Source organism: Salvelinus fontinalis, chromosome 30, assembly GCF_029448725.1.
Source record: "Salvelinus fontinalis isolate EN_2023a chromosome 30, ASM2944872v1, whole genome shotgun sequence".
NCBI classification, from domain to species: domain Eukaryota; kingdom Metazoa; phylum Chordata; class Actinopteri; order Salmoniformes; family Salmonidae; genus Salvelinus; species Salvelinus fontinalis.
This window is the reverse complement of record NC_074694.1, coordinates 19350357-19370092: the sequence shown is the minus strand read 5'-3', so window position 1 is coordinate 19370092 and position 19736 is coordinate 19350357. Positions and strand designations below refer to the sequence as shown.

The 19736-nt window shown below is 41.8% G+C and overlaps 2 protein-coding genes across 3 annotated transcripts in view; one reads left to right on the top strand and one right to left on the bottom strand.

Annotated features, from left to right (window-relative positions):
• The window catches only part of LOC129828761 (eukaryotic translation initiation factor 2-alpha kinase 1-like), a 39126-nt gene extending 19711 nt beyond the window's left edge, over positions 1-19415 (top strand). Inside the window, exons 5-15 of one of the 2 annotated variants that reach the window (XM_055889954.1) lie at positions 1504-1603; positions 1691-1771; positions 1886-1982; positions 2109-2157; positions 2251-2593; positions 3285-3381; positions 4737-4843; positions 13679-13799; positions 14097-14176; positions 17133-17366; positions 19124-19415. In XM_055889954.1, the coding sequence (XP_055745929.1) occupies positions 1504-1603; positions 1691-1771; positions 1886-1982; positions 2109-2157; positions 2251-2593; positions 3285-3381; positions 4737-4843; positions 13679-13799; positions 14097-14176; positions 17133-17366; positions 19124-19249 (1435 nt within the window). In that variant the 3' untranslated portion in view covers positions 19250-19415. The remainder of the gene's footprint in view (positions 1-1503; positions 1604-1690; positions 1772-1885; positions 1983-2108; positions 2158-2250; positions 2594-3284; positions 3382-4736; positions 4844-13678; positions 13800-14096; positions 14177-17132; positions 17367-19123) is intronic. The other variant, XM_055889956.1, reaches the window with a different exon arrangement.
• Positions 5034-12740, bottom strand: LOC129828770 (ankyrin repeat domain-containing protein 61-like). Its single transcript, XM_055889965.1, has 5 exons — positions 12588-12740; positions 11451-11545; positions 10985-11156; positions 5826-6026; positions 5034-5692 (listed from the first exon to the last, which is right to left on the bottom strand). Exons 1-5 carry the CDS (start codon positions 12738-12740, stop codon positions 5036-5038), a joined length of 1278 nt encoding a protein of 425 aa, XP_055745940.1. The 3' UTR covers positions 5034-5035.
• Positions 19416-19736: the final 321 nt, after the last annotated feature.

The following is a 19736-nucleotide window of genomic DNA, read 5'->3' as shown; positions in this document are numbered from 1 at the left end:
TACCAGTCGAAAGTTTAGACACAACTACTCATTCAAGGATTTTTCTTTATTTTTACTATTTTCTACAATGTAGAATAATAGTGAAGACATCAAAACTATGAAATAACACATATGGAATCATGTAGTCACCAAAAAAGTGTTAAACAAATGAAAATATATTTTAGATTTTAGATTCTTCAAAGTAGCCACCCTTTGCCTTGATGACAGCTTTGCACACTCTTGGCATTCTCTCAACTAGCTTCACCTGGAATGCTTTTCCACCAGTCTGGAAGGAGTTCCCACATATGCTGAGCACTTGTTGGCTGCTTTTCCTTCACTATGCTGTCCAACTCATCCCAAACCATCTCAGTTGGGTTGAGGTCGGCTGATTGTGGAGGCCAGGTCATCTGATGCAGCACTCCATCACTCTCTTTCTTGGTCAAATAGCCCTTACACAGCCCACAGCCTGGAGGTGTGTTGGGTCATTGTCCTGTTGGAAAAATAAATGATAGTCCCACTAAGCGCAAACCAGATGGGATGGCATATCGCTGCAGAATGCTGTGGTAGCCATGCTGGTTAAGTGTGCCTTGAATTCAAAATAAATCACAGACAGTGTCACCAGCAAAGCACCTACTCCTACTTCACCTACTCTGCGTCTCACAAAGACACAGCGGTTGGAACCAAAAATCAAACATTTTGACTTTTCACTGGTCTAATGTCCATTGCTCATGTTTCTTGGCCCAATCAAGTCTTCTTCTTTTTGGTGTCCTTTAGTAGCAATTCAACCATGAAGGCCTTATTCACGCAGTCTCCTTTGAGCAGTTGATGTTGAGATGTCTCTTAATTGAACTCTGTGAAGCATTTATTTGGGCTGAAATTACTGAGGTGCAGTTAACTCTAATGAACTTATCCTCTTCAGCAGAGGTAACTCTGGGTCTTCATTTCCTGTGGCGGTCCTCATGAGAGCCAGTTTCATCATGGCGCTTGATGGTTTTTGCGACTGCCTCGTGAAGCTGGTTGAGAGAATGTCAAGAGTATGCAGAGCTGTCATCAAGGTAAAGGGTGACTACTTTGAAGAATCTCAAATATATAATATATGTTGATTTATTTAACACTTTTTTTGGTACTACATGATTCCATATGTGTTATTTCATGGTTTAATTGTCTTCACTATTATTCTACAATGTAGAAAAAAGTTAAAATAAAGAAAAACCCTTGAATGAGTAGGTATGTGCAAACTTTTGACTGGTACTGTATTTGATACCGTTCCACTCCAGCCATTACCACGAGCCCATCCTCCCCAATGAAAATGCCACCAACCTCCTGCAGATGAGGGAAAATGTACTTAATACGATTGTGTTGTCTCACCTAGCTATCTTAAGACGAATGCACTAATTGTAAGTCGCTCTGGATAAGAGGGTCAGCTAAAGACTGAAATAAAAATAAACGTACTGCTGTGTACTTCATGTTGTGAGAAGAACTTGAGGACCTGTTTCTTTACTAATTTTCTTCATCTCACCGTAGACCAAAAGAGGGTCTGTTCCTGGCACAGACGTCTCGCTACCTCAGTGAGTTTGAAGAGCTCTCTAGACTTGGAAAAGGATCCTATGGCAAAGTCTTCAAGGTACGGAACTGTATTGTCAAAATAAAAATCATAGATTAATAAAACCAACAGTGGAATAAATTCCCCCTTTTTAATGTTTTGTCATAGGTAAAAAACAAGCTGGATGGCCAGAAGTATGCTGTGAAGAAAGTTCTCATCAACAATGTTTCAAGGGAAGACTGCATGAAGGTATTTCAAATGTATTGAGTTTTAATGTTCCAAAAATGAGGTATTCTTCAGTGAAGTATTTATGGACACAAGTGAATTTATCAGTCATTTAGTATTTTCCTGTATTTGTTTCAGGTTCACAGAGAGGTAAAAGTGTTATCCAGTCTTCAGCACATCAATGTAGTAGGCTACCACACTGCCTGGATGGAGCATATCCCACATGCTTTTACTAGTGAGTTCCATTACGTCTTTCCTCTGACATGTTCTAGTATAGAAATTCAAGTGATTTAATTTATTCATAGCTAACCTCTCTCTTGTTTTTTCACATTTTACATTTGGTACAATTTCTTTATTTCAGAGCCGGCATCAATACTCTCAGCACTGGAGATGCATGTGCTGCCAGAACGGTACAATTATTATCTCATATAACTGAATTACAAGACCAATTATTATTCAGTATCATATTAGAAACCTAAACTTGTTTTCCCCCAATCTCACAGCAATGAGGAGAGTACAGTTAGTAGCAGCGGCTCCTCAATAGTCTTCGCGAGCTCAGATCAGTCAAAGGAGCCAGTGGCCATAGCTAAAGCACCAGTGAGCCTCCCGGTGAAAGAGGAGAAGAGCACGCAGGCGGTGTGTCCTAAAACCATGCGCCACGCCCGTTTCCCAGATAACTTTGTCCACAGTGTGTTGCTGGGACGGTGTGGCCTGACGGGGGACAGCTGGGATAGCTCGGCCCTGTCGGAGGATGACTTAGGAACCAGAAATGGGATAGATCTGAACAACAGCTCCTACATCGACATGGGGAGCGAGCAGTGGGACACGAAATTCCCCGCCAAGGAGGTGTTGATACTGTGTAACCTATGTATATAATGGAGCTCAGTAGGAGCAGCACCTCTTATCCTGTTGTTTTAACAAAATCCTCTAATCTTCCAACTCTGAACGTCTACAAATGTCCCCTGTATACATATAGATCATGAGCAACTGGCGGGCCGCATTATTATGTCAGTCACTGATAGTCGGTCAATTAGCTCATGTCAGCAAAACATTTTTTGATTACTAAATTAGTTTAGCGGCCAGCTATCTAAACTTGTTATCATTGTTGAATTACCATCCGGGGGGCCCCCTATTGATTTTGTTAGTCAGTCTCATTCCGATATCATATTACAAACTGCAAACCCCTTTCTCCACCCTATGTCAGCATGTAGAATTGCATGAAATTTGCTATAAAATTGCAAGATCTTCTCCTCCCTATGGCAAAATGTGTAGAACTGCACGAAATTAACTCTGAAATTATTTTTATTTTATTTTTAAAAGTCTCTGCTGTCGAGGGGGGCCACTAAGACGTTTGCTCACAATGTGGGGGGGTATGGATGTGGGTACGCAGAACCGCGAGCAACTGCAGCCCCTCATGATGAGTTCCGATTTTTTTGTGGCCCCCACCCCATCAAAGTTGCCTGATATAGATGATTATTTTACAGATTTTTGGTTAAACTCAGATTTTACTGGACACTATTCTATTTTACTTCCTCAGGTGCAGTTCCATCTCATGCTGTATATCCAGATGCAGCTGTGTGAACGCTCGCTCAAAGACTGGATTTTAGAGCGAACCACCGAACACACCTCACAAAGTGAGCATACATGAACAGTACCAGTCAAAAGTTTGGACACACCTACTTATTCAAGGGTTTTTCTTTATTTTACTATTTTCTACATTGTAGAATAATAGTGAAGACATCAAAACTATGAAATAACACATAGAATCATGTAGTAACCAAAACAATGTTAAACAAATCAAAATATATTTGAGATTCTTCCAGGTGTCCACCCTTTGCCTTGATGACAGCTTTGCAAACTCTTGGCATTCTCTCAACCAGCTTCAACTGGAATGCTTTTCAAAAAGTTTTGAAGGAGTTCCCACATATGCTGAGCACTTGTTGGCTGCTTTTCCTTCACTCTGCGGTCCAACTCATCCCAAACCATCTCAATTGGGTTGAGGTCGGGTGGAGGCCAGGTCATCTGATGCAGCACTCCATTACTCTCCTTCTTGGTCAAATAGCCCTTACATAGCCTGGAGGTGTGTTGGGTCATTGTCCTGTTGAAAAACAAATGATAGTCCAACTAAGCGCAAACCAGATGGGATGGCGTATCATTGCAGAATGCTGTGGTAGTCATGCAGGCTAAATGTACCTTGAATTCTAAATAAATCACTGACAGTGTCACCAGCAAAGCACCACCACACCTGGAATACAAAGCACCCACACGCCACCACCATGCTTCATGGTGGGAACCACACATGCAGAGATCATCCGTTCACCTACCATACGTCTCACATATGGCGGTTGGAACCAAAAATTGCAAATTTGGAATCATCAGACCAAAGGACAGATTTCCACTGGTCTAATGTCCATTTCTCGTGTTTCTTTTTTTTGGTGTCCTTTAGTAGTGGTTTCTTTGCAGCAATTCGACCATGAAGGCCTGATTCACGCAGTCCCCTCTGAACAGTTGATGTTGAGATGTCTGTTACTTGTCACAACACAAGTGTTTGGCTCAAACGCATTAAGAAGGAAATAAATTCCACAAATTAACTTTTAACAAGGCACACCTGTTAATTGAAATGCATTACAGGTGACTAGAGTGTGCAAAGATGTCATCAAGGCAAAGGGTGGCCACTTTGAAGAATCTCAAATATAAAATATATTTAGATTTGTTTAACACTTTTTTGGTTACTACATTAATCTATACGTGCTATTTCATAGTTTTGATGTCTTCACTATTATTCTACAATGTAGAAAATAGTAAAAATAAAGAAAAACCCTGTAATGAATAGGTGTGTCCAAACTTTTCACTGGTACTGTATATAACTTGCACAATGAGATGCACCTCTTTGTTGCTTTGGTTTTTCATGCAACATTTATCACTGTTTTGATTAGGTTTACATTATGCAGAATTTGTTAATGAGTATGTTTTGTCTTTTGTTTTTCAGATCCTTATGGGGCTGTGGACACGAAACAAACCCTCAGCATTCTACATAAAATACTTCAAGGTGTAGAATACATTCACTCTAGAGGAATCATACATAGAGACCTGAAGGTATGTTCTTTGCAAGTGTATATTATTTAATTTCATAAGAAAAAGAAGTGCACCATCAAATAATAACAAAGGAGGTTTTGCCGCTCTCTGATGAGATTGATCACGTGTGGACCTCTCCATATCTCTGAAGGTTCATTGAATATGTTGAGGTAATGTGTGTTAAAATGTCAAAGTAACCTTGGACAGGAGGAGTTAGACTCCTTGAGGCATGGTGAAGTCCTCCATATTGGGAAAGCGGGGGAACCGAGGTGGGATGTCATCACCCTCCTTAACAAACATGACATCACATGCGTTTTCCCAATGGTTAAACACAAAGTCATGCACCCTGTCTGGTAGTACCTGCTTCAGGCATTCTCTACCATGACTCTTCCAATAGCGTTGGTAGATGTGGATCTTACATATGTCCATGAGGCTCCTAGGCTGCTGACACAGGTTCAGTAGCTGGTCCCGCTGGTCAAAGTACTCTGGGAGCATTAAAGAGCTGGGCAGGTGGCCATCTCTGTTGCTGATGGTCAGGGGGTAGGTCATGGTGAGGAGCTTCCACAGCAGAGAGGTGTGCCTCAGGTTGAGCTTCTGATCCAGGTACAGGAAGAGGCAGTTTTCCCCTGCGGTTGTCAGCTGGTTGATGTCCGCTCCATACTTCAGGAGGAGCACCACCACGGCCTCGTGGCCCCCGTTACAGGCCTCGTGCAGGGCCGTGCGTCCGGCATGGTTCACTGTGTTCGGGTCAGCCCCCTGATCCAGCAGCTCAATGATACAGCCCAGGTCCACTCCCAGGGCCTTCACTGGCTTGTTGGTCGCCGCCAGGGCAGCCAGGTGGAGGGGGCTGTTACCTGACTTACTCATCACCTTCAAAGCAAACTATATTTAAAATGTGCACTTCTAAACATCAGTATGCTTTCACCAGAAACATTCCTCAAAGCTTGACAGCAGGAGTTGAAAATGGGTTACGTAAAACACAAATAACAAAGAAACTAAAAACCTTGTTGACGTCGGCCCCAAGCTTGATCAGGCTGGCTGTCATTTCTGTATTGAGGATCCCGGCAGCCATATGCAGTGGCATCATCCCAAAGTGGTCGATGGTGTTGATTTTGGCGCCGTGGCTCGCCAGGATGCTGATAGCGGGCAGGGCTCCGTAGCGAACGGCCAGATGAAGCGCGGTGTGGCGGCCGTCACTGTCCACCTAGAATTTTGTAATTGTATTTACTATGGATCCCCACTAGCTCTTCCTGGGGTCCGGCAAAATTAAGGCAGTTATACAATTTTCAAAAACATTACAAAACATTAATTACAGAATTCACAACACTGTGTGCCCTCAGCCCCATACTCCACTACCACATATCTACAACCCTAAATCCATGTGTATGTGTGTGTATAGTGCGTATGTTATCGTGTGTGTGTGTGTATGCATGTGCCTATGTTTGTGTTGCTTCACAGTCCCCGCTGTTCCATAAGGTGTATTTTTACCTGCTTTTTAAATCTGATTCTACTGCTTGCATCAGTTACCTGATGTGGAATACAGTTCCATGTGGTCATGGCTCTATGTAGTACTGTGTGCCTCCCATAGTCTGTTCTGGATTTGGGACTGTGAAGAGACCTCTGGTGGCGTGTTTTGTGGGGTATGCATGGGTGTCTGAGCTGTGTGCTAATAGTTTAAACAGACAGCTCGTGCATTCAGCATGTCAATTCCTCTCACAAATACCAGTAGGGATGAAGTCAATCTCTACTTTGAACCAGGAGAGATTGACATGCATATTATTAATGTTTTCTCTCTGTGTACATCCAGGAGCCAGCCGTGCTGCCCTGTTCTGAGCCAATTGTAATTTTCCTAAGTCCCTCTTTGTGGCACCTGACCACAGACTGAACAGTAGTCAAGGTGTGACAAAACTAGAGCCTATAGGACCTGCCTTGTTCATAGTGCTGTTAAGAAGGTAGAACAGCGCTTTATTATGGACAGACTTCCCATTTTAGCTACTGTTGTATCAATGTTTTGATCATGACAGTTTATAATCCAGGGTTAATCCAAGCAGTTTAGTAACCTCAATTTGCTCAATTTCCACATTATTTATTACAAGATGTAGTTGAGGTTTAGAGTTTAGTGAATGATTTGTCCCAAATACAATGCTTTTAGTTTTTGAAATATTTAGGACTAACTTATTCCTTGCCACCCATTCTGAAAATGCAGCTCTTTGTTAAGTGTTGCAGTCATTTCAGTTGCTGTAGTAGCTGACGTGTATAGTGTTGAGTCATCCGTATACATAGACACACTGGCTTTACTCAAAGCCAGCGGCATGTCATTTAGTAAAGAAAAGTAAGGGGCCTAGACAGCTGTCCTGGGGAATTCCTGATTCAGCAAAAAAAGAAACATCCTCTCACTGTCATGTGTAAATATTTGTATGAACATAACAAGATTCAACAACTGAGACAAACTGAACAAGTTCCATAGACATGTAACTAACAGAAATGGAATAATGTGTCCTTGAACAAAGGGGGGGGGGTCAAAATCAAAAGTAACAATCAGTATCTGGTGTGGCCACCAGCTGCATTAATTAAGTACTGCAGTGCATCTCCTCATGGACTGCACCAGATTTGCCAGTTCTTGCTGTAAGATGTTACCCCACTCTTCCACCAAGGCACCTGCAAGTTCCCAGACATTTCTGGGGGGAATGGCCCTAGCCCTCACCCTCCGATCCAACAGGTCCCAGATGTGCTCAATGGGATTGAGAGCCGGGCTCTTCGCTGGCCATGGCAGAACACTGACATTCCTGTCTTGCAGGAAATCACGCACAGAACGAGCAGTATGGCTGGTGGCATTGTCATGCTGGAGGGTCATGTCAGGATGAGCCTGCAGGAAGGGTACCACATGAGGGAGGAGGATGTCTTCCCTGTAACTCACAGCGTAGAGATTGCCTGCAATGACAACAAGCTCAGTCCGATGATGCTGTGACACACCGCCCCAGACCATGACAGACCCTCCACCTCCAAATCAATCCCGCTCCAGAGTACAGGTCTCGGTGTAACGCTCATTCCTTCGACGATAAACGCGAATCCGACCATCACCCCTGGTGAGACAAAACCGTGACTCAAAACCGCGGCACTTTTTGCCAGTCCTGTCTGGTCCAGCGATGGTGTGTTTGTGCCCATAGGCGACGTTGTTGCCGGTGATGTCTTGTGAGGACCTGCCTTACAACAGGCCTACAAGCCCTCAGTCCAGCCTCTCTCAGCCAATTGCGGACAGTCTGAGCACTGATGGAGGGATTGTGCGTTCCTGGTGTAACTCGGGCAGTTGTTGCCACCACATCTGCGGGACAGGTACAGGAGGTTCAGATGTACTGATCCTGTGCAGGTGTTTGTTACACGTGGTCTGCCACTGCGAGGACAATCAGCTGTCCGTCCTGTCCGTCCTGTCTCCCTGTAGCACTGTCTTAGGCGTCTCACAGTACGGACATTGCAATTTATTTTCCTGGCCACATCTGCAGTCCTCATGCCTCCTTGCAACATGCCTAAGGCACGTTCACACAGATGAGCAGTGACCCTGGGCATCTTTCTTTTGCTGTTTTTCAGTCAGTAGAAAGGCTTTTTTTTTGTCCTAAGTTTTCATAACTGTGACCTTAATTACTACCGTCTATAAGCTGTTAGTGTCTTAACATCCGTTCAACAGGTGCATGTTCATTAATTGTTTATGGTTCATTGAACAAGCATGTAATGAATGAGCCATCTGATTCAATGAATGATGAAGCTGAGTTTGCCATTTTTCCCAAAATTGAATTTAAGGTGCTCCAAAGCTTGGATCAAAATGTGGCTTAGGTGGTGGGCGTGGCCATGGCCAATGATGAGGTCGCCAGCCGTAAAGTTAGGAGGCCCTCCGGTTGACCGCAGTGACACAATTTTTCTGTTTTAAAGCTATTTTCTTGCAATTCTACACATTTGGCCATGGCTTATGGGCATTTCCATCTAAAAGGACCCATGAGCATCAACATGTGAAGTTCATAAGAGCACTGGGTGTCAAATGGGTTTGAAATGATAGTTGAGTCTATATGGTTTTGGGAAATGGAAAAACCTTCTTAAACCATTCTCCATCTTAAAAATTAGGCATGAGTAAAAGCTTTTGATTTCTGGATAAACAGATGGAAAATTGGTCTTAGAAAATATCTACCAGAAAAAGCCTTAAAAGTGATCAAAAATACATTAAAATACAATAATGTTGTCATAAAGAAGATCCCTGCCAACTAATATCAACACTTTTATATTTAGTTTTGGAGAATTTGCTTACCTTCTGTAAGTTTAAGAAATATTGCCTTGCAATTCCGTTACCAAAAACCGGCATATCTTTAGGATATTTTCTAATTTTTCTCCCTCATGAGGAGGGAGGATAATGTAAACAAAAGTAACAAGTAATGGTAGACCTACCAATTAGTTATAGTGATTTTACTGATATCAATTTTGTTTATGAATTATTAAGTGATGTAATGGCCATTCCCAAAAAAATCTGTAACGGATTTACTGCAACTGAATTGGCTACAATGGGAAATCAATACAGTCACAAACCACAGTTGGGTCACATGCTACAGTCCTCCCTTTCAGTGGCATACTGTTATGTTCAGCTCCCTACTCTTTTCTTTGTCTTTCTGTTGGTATAACCAAGAATGTTAAAACAGTTTGAGTATGGACAACCCCTCTCTTCTTTCTCTCTCTCTCTCTCTCTCTCTCTCTCTCTCTCTCTCTCTCTCTCTCTCTCTCTCCTCTCTCTCTCTCTCTCTCCTCTCTCTCTCTCTCTCTCTCTCTCTCTCTCTCTCTCTCTCTCCTCTCTCTCTCTCTCTCTCTCTCTCTCTCTCTCTCTCTCTCTCTCTCTCTCTCTCTCTCTCTCTCTCTCTCCTCTCTCTCTCTCTCTCTCTCTCTCTCTCTCTCTCTCTCTCTCTCTCTCTCTCTCTCTCTCTCTCTCTCTCTCTCTCTCTCTCTCTCTCTCTCTCTCTCTCTCTCTCTCTCTCTCTCTTTCTCTCTGCTTATCTCTCACTGTCCAGTTAATGTCACCTCTTCCAGCCCTTACTGACACCTACCCATGAGCCCCCTCTCTTTCTGTAATTATGTTACCGTAATTCCGTTTCCGGGTGTAAATCCACTTCACTTAGTGTAGTTAAATAACCAACATTTATTTTTCAAACTGTCATAGCTGACACCCTGTTATTTCAGCAGACATCTTTGAATCTTAATTCAGAGCAGATATTTAAGAATTTTTTGAAAATGTTGTTGCATGAAAACTTGAAGGGGATTTTAAAGTAATTCTGCACAGTTATTCCACCAAATTTAGTTTTTGTGAACTAAGTGCATAGAGTTGTATGGTTTTTCAATGGTTTTTGTTTGGCATACATTTTAAAGTGAAAACAGAGTCAAAGCGTAATTCTGTTACAGTGGAATTGCCCTTATGTTATCTGAGTGATTCAAACATTATAGCAAAATCAATGGGGGCCCTATGCCATGACAAAAATACTCCTTAATGTATAATTTTTTAAATGTGAGATTCTCCCCGACTGTCTAGCTTTTATTTGGGTGATTGTTAGTTGTCAAAGATGATCTTATTAAAAATATGTAGGTCCATTACCTTTTCTACATACTTCATCTGGTTTTAGTCGTTTTAAGTTTACACTTAAAAATGTTTTTCAGTTTTTCCATCCCCAAAAACATTTTTATTTTTTTATTTACTTCTTTACTCTATGGACAACCCAAAACTTTTCTATGCAGAAAAAACCCTGTTTATGACTTCTAGTTTAATTCCAATTGGCTGCGTTTAGACAGGCAGCCCGATTCTGATCTTCTTTTTCACTAACTAACTGGTCTTTTGACAAATCTGAATAAGATCTGATGTGAAATGATATAATGTGATTGGTCAAAAGACCAGTTAGTGGGAAAAAATAGCAGAATTGGGCTGCTTGTGTAAACGCAGCCCTTTAGGCACAGACCTTGGCTCAGCTTGAACCCTTGGGTGTAAATTCAAAACGGACAATAAGATCAGCATCTCTACAGGCAACTTCATCATGCTTTGTGTTTACCCTTGAATAATTGGGGTAGTATATGCATCATGTTTTCAACATAGGGATGGAACAATTTTAGATTACATTTTCAATTAACCAATCAATCAATTACCTCTGCGTTGATGTTGACTCCGTGGTTGCAGAGCACCCTGAGGCAGGCCTCGGCCCGGTGCTGCATGGACATCATGGCCGTCTCAAACTTGGTGCGTGGCTTGGGCCAGGAGGCCAGGATGGTGGGCCAGTGGGTGATCACCAGGTGCAGGGCGTTGCGACCTCGCTGGTCCCTGGAGGTCGCAAGGAGCACATGGGGGAAATGGTCTTGTCAGAATGATTTTTTTTTTCCACATAAAAGGAGATTACTGAGACTTGTGGTGCCACTTCCAAATACTGGCATTACTCATAGAGCTTTTTTCATGTTTTAGGACATTTGGAATGGTCATGCTGGAGTTTAGGGGTGTAACTCAATAGTCTATTGTTGCTTAGTTATACAGAGCATCATTATCGTTCGAAAGCTCTAATATGGTCATCCCTTTTCAGTGTATGACTTAAACCAGTGGAACCTGTTCATATAGGGATACCTGATCTCCGGGTCTGCCCCGGCAGAGAGAAGGCTCTCAAGGCTCTTCACTCTCCTGTAAGATGCAGCCAGGTGGAGGGGGAGAATTGCCAAGCCCTGTAGGCAATGAGCGAGAGAGAACTTGTTTAAAGACTTAGAAAAACATGTTAGGAATGCTAAATGTTTGTTACCGAACAGGCTGGGGGACATCTGGAGGTCAGGGCCCCCAGATAGCATATTAACACGTCATAAGCATGGCAAAATGTGTAGAATTGCAGGGAATTAGCTTTAAAACTGCACAATTTTCTCTCCGCCTCGTGGCAAAATGTGTACAATTACAGGAAATTTGGTTTAAAACAGCACAATTGTCTCTCATTGTCATGACAAAATGTGAAAAATAGCATGAGATAAGCTATACAACAGCACCTTTTTCTCTCTGTCCCATGGCAAAATGTGTACAATTGCAGAAAATGTGCTTTTAAAACGGCAAAAGTGTCTCAGCTTCATGCCAAAATTTGTAGAATAGCATAAAACATAAAAAATGTCTCTCTGCCTCATAGTAAAATGTGTTGGAGTGCATGAAGTTTGCTGTTCCCTAACTTGTTATGTATTGTATTTTATGTATGTTGTATGCAACATAGATTTTGCAATGGATATTTGAACGAGAGGGATAGCTGGGCCCAAAATCTGTATTCTCCAGCAGGTGGCGGTTTTTTTGTACATTTTCTTCGCTCACAAAGCGAGGAGTTTTTGTATTGGAGGTCAATGAGTGTCGAATTTGGTTAACAAAAAATGGACTGGTTTATTTGCTATGTATGGCTTATTTGATCGAATATAAATTTCGTAATGCGTAACTTGTTACGAGTGTAGAGATAGATATAAGTAGGCCACTTGACATCCTGGCAACATTTAGAAAACACTTTATGTCGGTGTTGTGCCTGTTGTTCACACGTGTATCAGCCCCTCATTGGCTAGAATGGCCCACTTGAGTATATTTTCAGTATAATGGCTAATCTATGAGTAAACTAAATAACGTGGCTATTACGCATGCTCAGTTTTGGAGGTGTGGGAGTTTTTGGTTAATAACTCCAGATTGCAGGAAATATTTTGTATCATACCGTTAGAGAATACCATGTCTTAAGTTTTTATTGTGGGTTACCTTTGAAAGGATTTCATGAAGAAGTCCCGTTGTTCTTAAATCGATGTAAAAGTTGGACCCCCGTTTTTGGATAAAATCGTTAATACGCGCCAGGTCTTCTATCAAGATTGCGTCATATAATTCAGCATCTGAAAAGTTGACCTTCGTATCCATACCCCATAGCTAGAAGATCAAGGTCCTACTAGAGAAAACTCTACATTATTGAAAACTTACACGTTTTAAGGCTCTTTGTAAATGTCAGTTATCGTGAAATGCTGGTTTTCAGCCTCAACGGTAGCCTCTGAGCAAACAGTAAATTACAGCGCTGTACTCTGTCAATGCTCTGATTTTTTTCTCAAGAAGGCAGTAATAAGCACGTTTGGAAACGTCATCATGCATCGCTGGTGACAGCTGTCGATATGATGATGTTGGTGCCTCTCCTATGGCTGATTCCACTGACGAAAATAACAACCTGTATGTAATATTACGCGTAGGCATATCCTACCTGAGCAGTTTCATGATAATAATAAGAACTTTATTTGTAAAAAGAATAATAATTTAAGACGTGCCATATAGTCCTACTGCAGCTGATAGTTATTCCATGTGAACGATTTAGAACTTTGAGGGGCCTATATATTTAGCCTAGAGAAAATGGCATGTTTTTCAACACTTACCTGTCTTTGAAGTGTAGAAAAAACAGTACAGTATTTCCAAATCTGAACAGGCTCATTGACAGGGTGAGATCTTAAAAGCTTGATAATACTAGACACATCTCCTTTGACTATTGCTTCGTGAATTTTAAACTGCAAATGATCAAATTCACCGGGGACTCCATCGCTGAATCTGATTTTCTTATTAAGCTGTAGTTTATAATGCATGCAATAGGGACTAAGGCATGGTTTGTTACTAATATTACCCATTTTAAATCAAAAATAAAAGTTAAACAATATACTAAAGCAGTAACGTGGCCTAGAGGTAATGACAAAATAGAATTACTCATTGTATAGAAGAATCCCTGTTTTAGAATCTCCTGTAGCATTATGACCTCACACTCAACATAAAAATGGGATATTATGTGAATATTTTACATTTTGTATGATGTTGATTTACAGCCCAGGAATATTTTCCTGCATGGACATGACTGCCATGTGAGGATTGGAGACTTTGGACTAGCTTGCAGGGATATAATGATGGATGACAAGGAAAAACCAACCTCCACCTCACAGAACACTGGTGAAAAACTGATTTAATCTATTCTTCTAATCTGTCTCTGTCACCACAAACTCAATGGTTGTTACAATATATATGTAAACATTTAACATCTCAAGAGATGTATACAATGTATCAAATCAAAGTAGATCCATTGTACACTTGTGTCCATGTGTAGTTCTTGAAATCACCAGAAGATGGTGCTATGGATTTGTGTAACTAAATCCCTTTTATGGCATTGCACTGAACTTGACCCACACATTTCCTCTGGCTGGCTCTGGTCCTGTGTGTGTTCTTGATATGCTTGTAATCTTTCTGCAGGTTCCTCTCACACCACTGGAGTGGGGACATTTGTTTACGCAGCACCTGAACAACTGGAGGGTTCCCACTACGATTCAAGTGTGAGTCATCTCCATAATGTCAGAAATATATAGACTACCGTTCAAAAGTTTGGGGTCACTTAGAAATGTCCTTGTTTTTGAAAGAAAAGCAAATTTTTTGTCCATTAAAATACCATCAAATTGATCAGATATACAGTGTAGACATTGTTAATGTTGTAAATGACTATTGTAGCTGGAAGCGGCTGATTTTTAATGGAATATCTACATAGGCGTACAGAGGCCCATTATCAGCAACCATCACTCCTGTATTCCAATGGCACGTTGTGTTAGCTAATCCAAGTTTATAATTTTAAAAGGCTAATTGATCATTAGAAAAACCTTTTGCAATTATGTAAGCACAGCTGAAAACTGTTGTTCTGATTAAAGAAGCAATAAAACTGGCCTTCTTTAGACTAGTTGAATATCTGGAGCATCGGCATTTGCTGGTTCGATTACAGGCTCAAAATGGCCAGAAACAAAGACCTTTCATCTGAAACTCATCAGTCTATTCTTGTTCTGATAAATGAAGGCTATTCATTAAGGCTATTCATTCACTATCCAGCTATAATAGTCATTTACAACATTAACAATGTCTACACTGTATTTGTGATCAATCTGATGTTATTTTAATGGACAAAAAATGAGCTTTTCTTTCAAAAACATTTCTAAGTGACCCCAAACTTTTGAATGGTAGTGTATATAAACTCAGCAAAAAAATAACCGTCCTCTCACTGTCAACTGCGTTTATTTTCAGCAAACTTAACATGTGTAAATATTTGTATGAACATAACAAGATTCAACAACTGAGACATAAACTGAACAAGTTCCACAGACATGTGACAAACAAAAATGTAATAATGTGTCCCTGAACAAAGGGGGGGTTAAGTTCTGCAGTGCATCTCTTCCTCATGGACTGCACCAGATTTGCCAGTTCTTGCTGTGAGATGTAGATGTACCCCACTCTTCCACCAAGGCACCTGCAAGTTGCCAGACATTTCTGGGGGGAATGGCCCTAGCCCTCACCCTCCGATCCAACAGGACCCAGACGTGCTCAATGGGATTGAGATCCGGGCTCTTCACTGGCCATGGCAGAACACTGACATTCCTGTCTTGCAGGAAATCACGCACAGAACGAGCAGTATGGCTGGTAGCATTGTCATGTTGGAGGGTCATGTCAGTATGAGCCTGCAGGAAGGGTACCACATGAGGGAGGAGGATGTCTTCCCTGTAACGCACAGCATTGAGATTGCCTGCAATAACAACAAGCTCAGTCCGATGATGCTGTGACACACCGCCCCAGACCATGACAGACCCTCCACCTCCAAATCGATCCCGCTCCAGAGTAGAGGCCTCGGTGTAATGCTCATTCCTTCGACGATAAACGCGAATCCAACCATCACCCCTGGTGAGACAAAACCGCGACTCGTCAGTGAAGAGCACTTTTTGCCAGTCCTGTCTGGTCCAGCGACGGTGGGTTTGTGCCCATAGGCAACGTTGTTGCTGGTGATGTCTTGTGAGGACCTGCCTTACAACAGGCCTACAGGCCCTCAGTCCAGCCTCTCTCAGCCTATTGTGGACAGTCTGAGCACTGATGGAGGGATTGTGTGTTCCTGATGTAACTCGGGCAGTTGTTGTTGCCATCCTGTACCTGTCCCGCAGGTGTGATGTTCGGATGTACCGATCCAGTGCAGGTGTTGTTACACGTGGTCTGCCATTGCGAGGAAGATCAGCTGTCCGTCCTGTCTCCCTGTAGTTCTGTCTTAGGCGTTTCACAGTACGGACATTGCAATTTATTGCCCTGGCCACATCTGCAGTCCTCATGCCTCCTTGCAGCATGCCTAAGGCACGTTCACGCAGATGAGCAGGGACCCTGGGCATCTTTCTTTTGCTGTTTTGCAGTCAGTAGAAAGGCCTCTTTAGTGTCCTAAGTTTTCATAACTGTGACCTTAATTTCCGACACTAAGCTGTTAGTGTCTTAATGACCGTTCCACAGGTGCATGTTCATTAATTGTTTATGCTTCATTGAACAAGCTTGGAAAACCGTGTTTAAACCCTTTACAATGTAGTTATTTGGATTTTTACGAATTATCTTTGAAAGACAGGGTCCTGTAAAAGGGACGTTTCTTTTTTTGCTGAGTTTGTAAATATATATATATTTCTTATTATTATGATTTATGTATTTTTTGTTATGTTCTTTTTTTAAATTTAACCATTCTTTAACTAGGCAAGTCAGTTAAGAACAAATTATTATTTACAACGATGGCCTACCCTGTCCAAACCCGGACGATGCTGGGCCATTTATGCGCCGCGCTATGGGACTCCCAATCATGGCCAGATGGAATACAGCCTGGATTCAAACCAGGAACTGTAGTGACGCCTCTTGCACTGAGATGCAGTGCCTTAGACCGCTGCGCCACTCGGGAGCCCTAAAGATAACAGCACAAAGGGCAAGAAGGTAGAGACCACAATGCATCACGGGAAGTAGCCACAACTGTCAGTGTCCATGATTGAGTCTTTGAATGAAGAGATAAAACGGTCCAGTTTGAGTGTTTTTTTGCAGCTTGTTCCAGTCGCTAGCTGCGGAGACCTTTTAACAGAATGTGGCTGGCAGAACGGGTGTTGTATGAGGAGGATGAGGGCTGCAGTAGATATCTCAGATAGGGGGGAGTATAAATAAACATCAACCAGTGGGTCTTGCGACGGGTATACAGATGACCAGTTTACAGAGGAGTATAGAGTGCAGTGATGTGTCCTATAAGGAGCATTGGTGGCAAATCTGATGGCCGAATGATAAAGACCATCTAGCCGCTCGAGAGACACACAAAAATGACTGGGCACAATCAGTGTGACTTTTCTACATAAAACAAACTTTTATTGAATTGTAATGATGATAATATAACATTTTTATTTATAAAGTAATTGATACACAGTAAATCAAAAATATTTGTATCACTATGCCTTTTCTTCTCCTATGCAGTCAGACATGTACAGTATTGGAGTGGTGGCCCAGGAGCTGTTCCAGCCCTTTGGGACAGAGATGGAGCGTGTTCAGAAGCTAGGGGACCTCCGTGAGGGGAAGATCCCAGACTCCTTCTCCCAGCACTGGCCTGTCCTGGCCAAGTACATCACACTGCTGACCAGCAGAGACCCCACTCTAAGACCCAGCGCCACACAGCTGCTGCAGAGCGAGCTGTTCAGCAGCAAAGGCATGGTATGGATGACTAGGCTGGCTGGGAATGAGACTGATAGTTTTAAGTTTTATTAGTCGTATGTACAGGATACACATAGTATACGCCGTTGAACGAAATGCTTACTTGCAGGTTCCTTCTCAACAATGCAACAGCAATAAGAAATAATAAAAGATAAGAATACGAACATAAAGTAAATGGCTCAGTAGAATAGAATAAACATTTTAGCATAAGTACTGAACAACAATATAAAAGCAACATGTAACAATTTAAAAGATTTTTCTGAGTTACAGTTCATATATGGAAATCAGTCAATTGAAATAGTTTTATTTGGCCTGGGCCTGCCTGAGAGGGCATAGGCCCATCCACTTGGGAGCCAGTCCCTGCCAATCAGAATACGTTTTTCCCACAAAACGGCTTTACTATAGAGAGAAATACTCCTCCGCAAAACTTGACACATCTGTGGCATTGTGTTGTGACAAACTGTACATTTTAGAATGGCCTTTCATTGTCCCAAGCACAAGGTGCACCTGTGTAATGATCATTCTGTTTAATCAGCTTCTTGATATGCCACACCTGTCAGGTGAAGGGATTATCTTGACAAAGGATAAAATGCTCACTAAAAGGGATGTAAACAAATTAAATTAGTGCAATTTATGGAAAATTTCTGCAATCCTTTATTTCAGCTCATGAAACATGGGACCAGCACTTTACATGTTGTGTTTATATCTTGGTTCAGTGAATAATATGGGAAGGCACAGTTTATTGTCCAATATTTACACGTGTCAGAAAGGAGGGATTGGGAGGCAAGTGTTTAAATTGTGCAGTATTAGCAATAGAAAATAAAAGTATTGTAGCAGAAATTGTGATGTGAGTGAGTGCATGTGTGCTAAGGTGTGGAGAGTAAGTGCAAGTGGTCAGTCCAGTTCAAGTGTTTATCAGTTTGATGGCTTGCAGATAGAAACTAGCCTACCGTTACACTTTACACTGAGCTTCACTGGGGTCGGAGCGCCGTAATGGTTATATAAGACACAGCGGAGCTGGCGCAGGAAATGGGTCGGAAAATGTACCTCAATGCAGAAATGTTATCTTTATCCAAACTTATACATCGAGAAGATTGAAATACTGCTAGTTTACTGTCCCTTTTGTCCTCATGCTAGCATCGCGTTAAACAACAAAGGAGCTGATTGGCTGACACTGCCATTCCAGAATGACTGCAGTGGCTACTGCTAGCTAGCATGAGGACGAAAGGGACAGTAAACTAGCAGTATTTCAATCTTCTCGATGTATAGATTTGGATTAAGGTCAAATTTGGAGTACAGTGGCATTTTCCGACCAATATCTCGAGCCGGCTCCGCTGTGTCTTAATCTAACAATGATGGAGTTCAGATCCTGGTGTAACTCAGTGTAATAAAGCATAATGCTAATGTGGAATCTTGTGGTTAAGATATAAACTTTCTCTGAGACAGTTGGTATCAGTCCTCATGCCCCAATACTGTCTGCCCGACCGTTAGGGATTGAACAGCTTATGACTAGGGTGTATGTGTTTGATGTACTTGTTGTATTTCTGCTTGCCATGATATTTACACTGCTATTGTACAAGCTCAAACACATATGATCCAAATGCTAGTAGCATCGCTTGGCTATAAGGGTTTGACCTGTGTCACTTTCAGCCACATGTTTAATCTGGTGCCAACTACTGACAGAAAATATCAGGAGAAGAGTGTTACACATTGGAGATGTTTGATCTGTGATACCAATGTCCCTCTTCTCCTTACAGGTTATCCATGACTTGCAGAGAAGGGTTGAAGAGCAGGAAGATGAGATAGTTCAGCTCAGGAGACAGATCAGTCAGCTACAGACTCAGAGCAGACAGCAAGCATCCCATTACACGGACAAGACCTGACGTCAACCATCTCTGCCCATCTTCAAACATGTTATATTTGACCCCTTTACCTTACCAAATGTGAATAATTTAGTGCAAATGGTTGAATGTGTGTGGTCTCTCTGCCTGGATGTAACAATGTGACTATAAGTTAAAACTGTAGAATAAATCATTTAATTTACACTTATCTGAGAGTCTGCAGACATAGTATCTAGTCAAGATTCATTTACATAATTTGTGGTTGTGATTTAACATACTCATATGATGAAGGTAATCAAGCCAATAAGACTGGGTTGTTTGTTTGACCACCCTTTAATTGTAGGTAATTAAGACACTCACTCCTGTTAATTATTGTTATGCATGCCTCACAGTCATGAATCATCTGGGAGTACAGTTGTATAAGCTTTGCTTTCAAAGTAAACAGGCATACCAAATATAATATATGCATACAAACTCCCCATCAGCTGTGTTTAAAAAAATATAGTATAAAGATAAGTCGAGCACGGTA

Bases quoted from the DNA above. Each gene is read 5' to 3' on its own strand.
- LOC129828770 (XM_055889965.1), bottom strand. From the start codon at position 12,740: ATGGATACGAAGGTCAACTTTTCAGATGCTGAATTATATGACGCAATC. The intron at 11,546-12,587 runs GTAACCCACAAT...CATTGCCTACAG, and splicing joins TTCATGAAATCCTTTCAAAG to GGCTTGGCAATTCTCCCCCT. The intron at 6,027-10,984 runs GTAATTGATTGA...ACAAAATTCTAG, and splicing joins GAGTCAACATCAACGCAGAG to GTGGACAGTGACGGCCGCCA.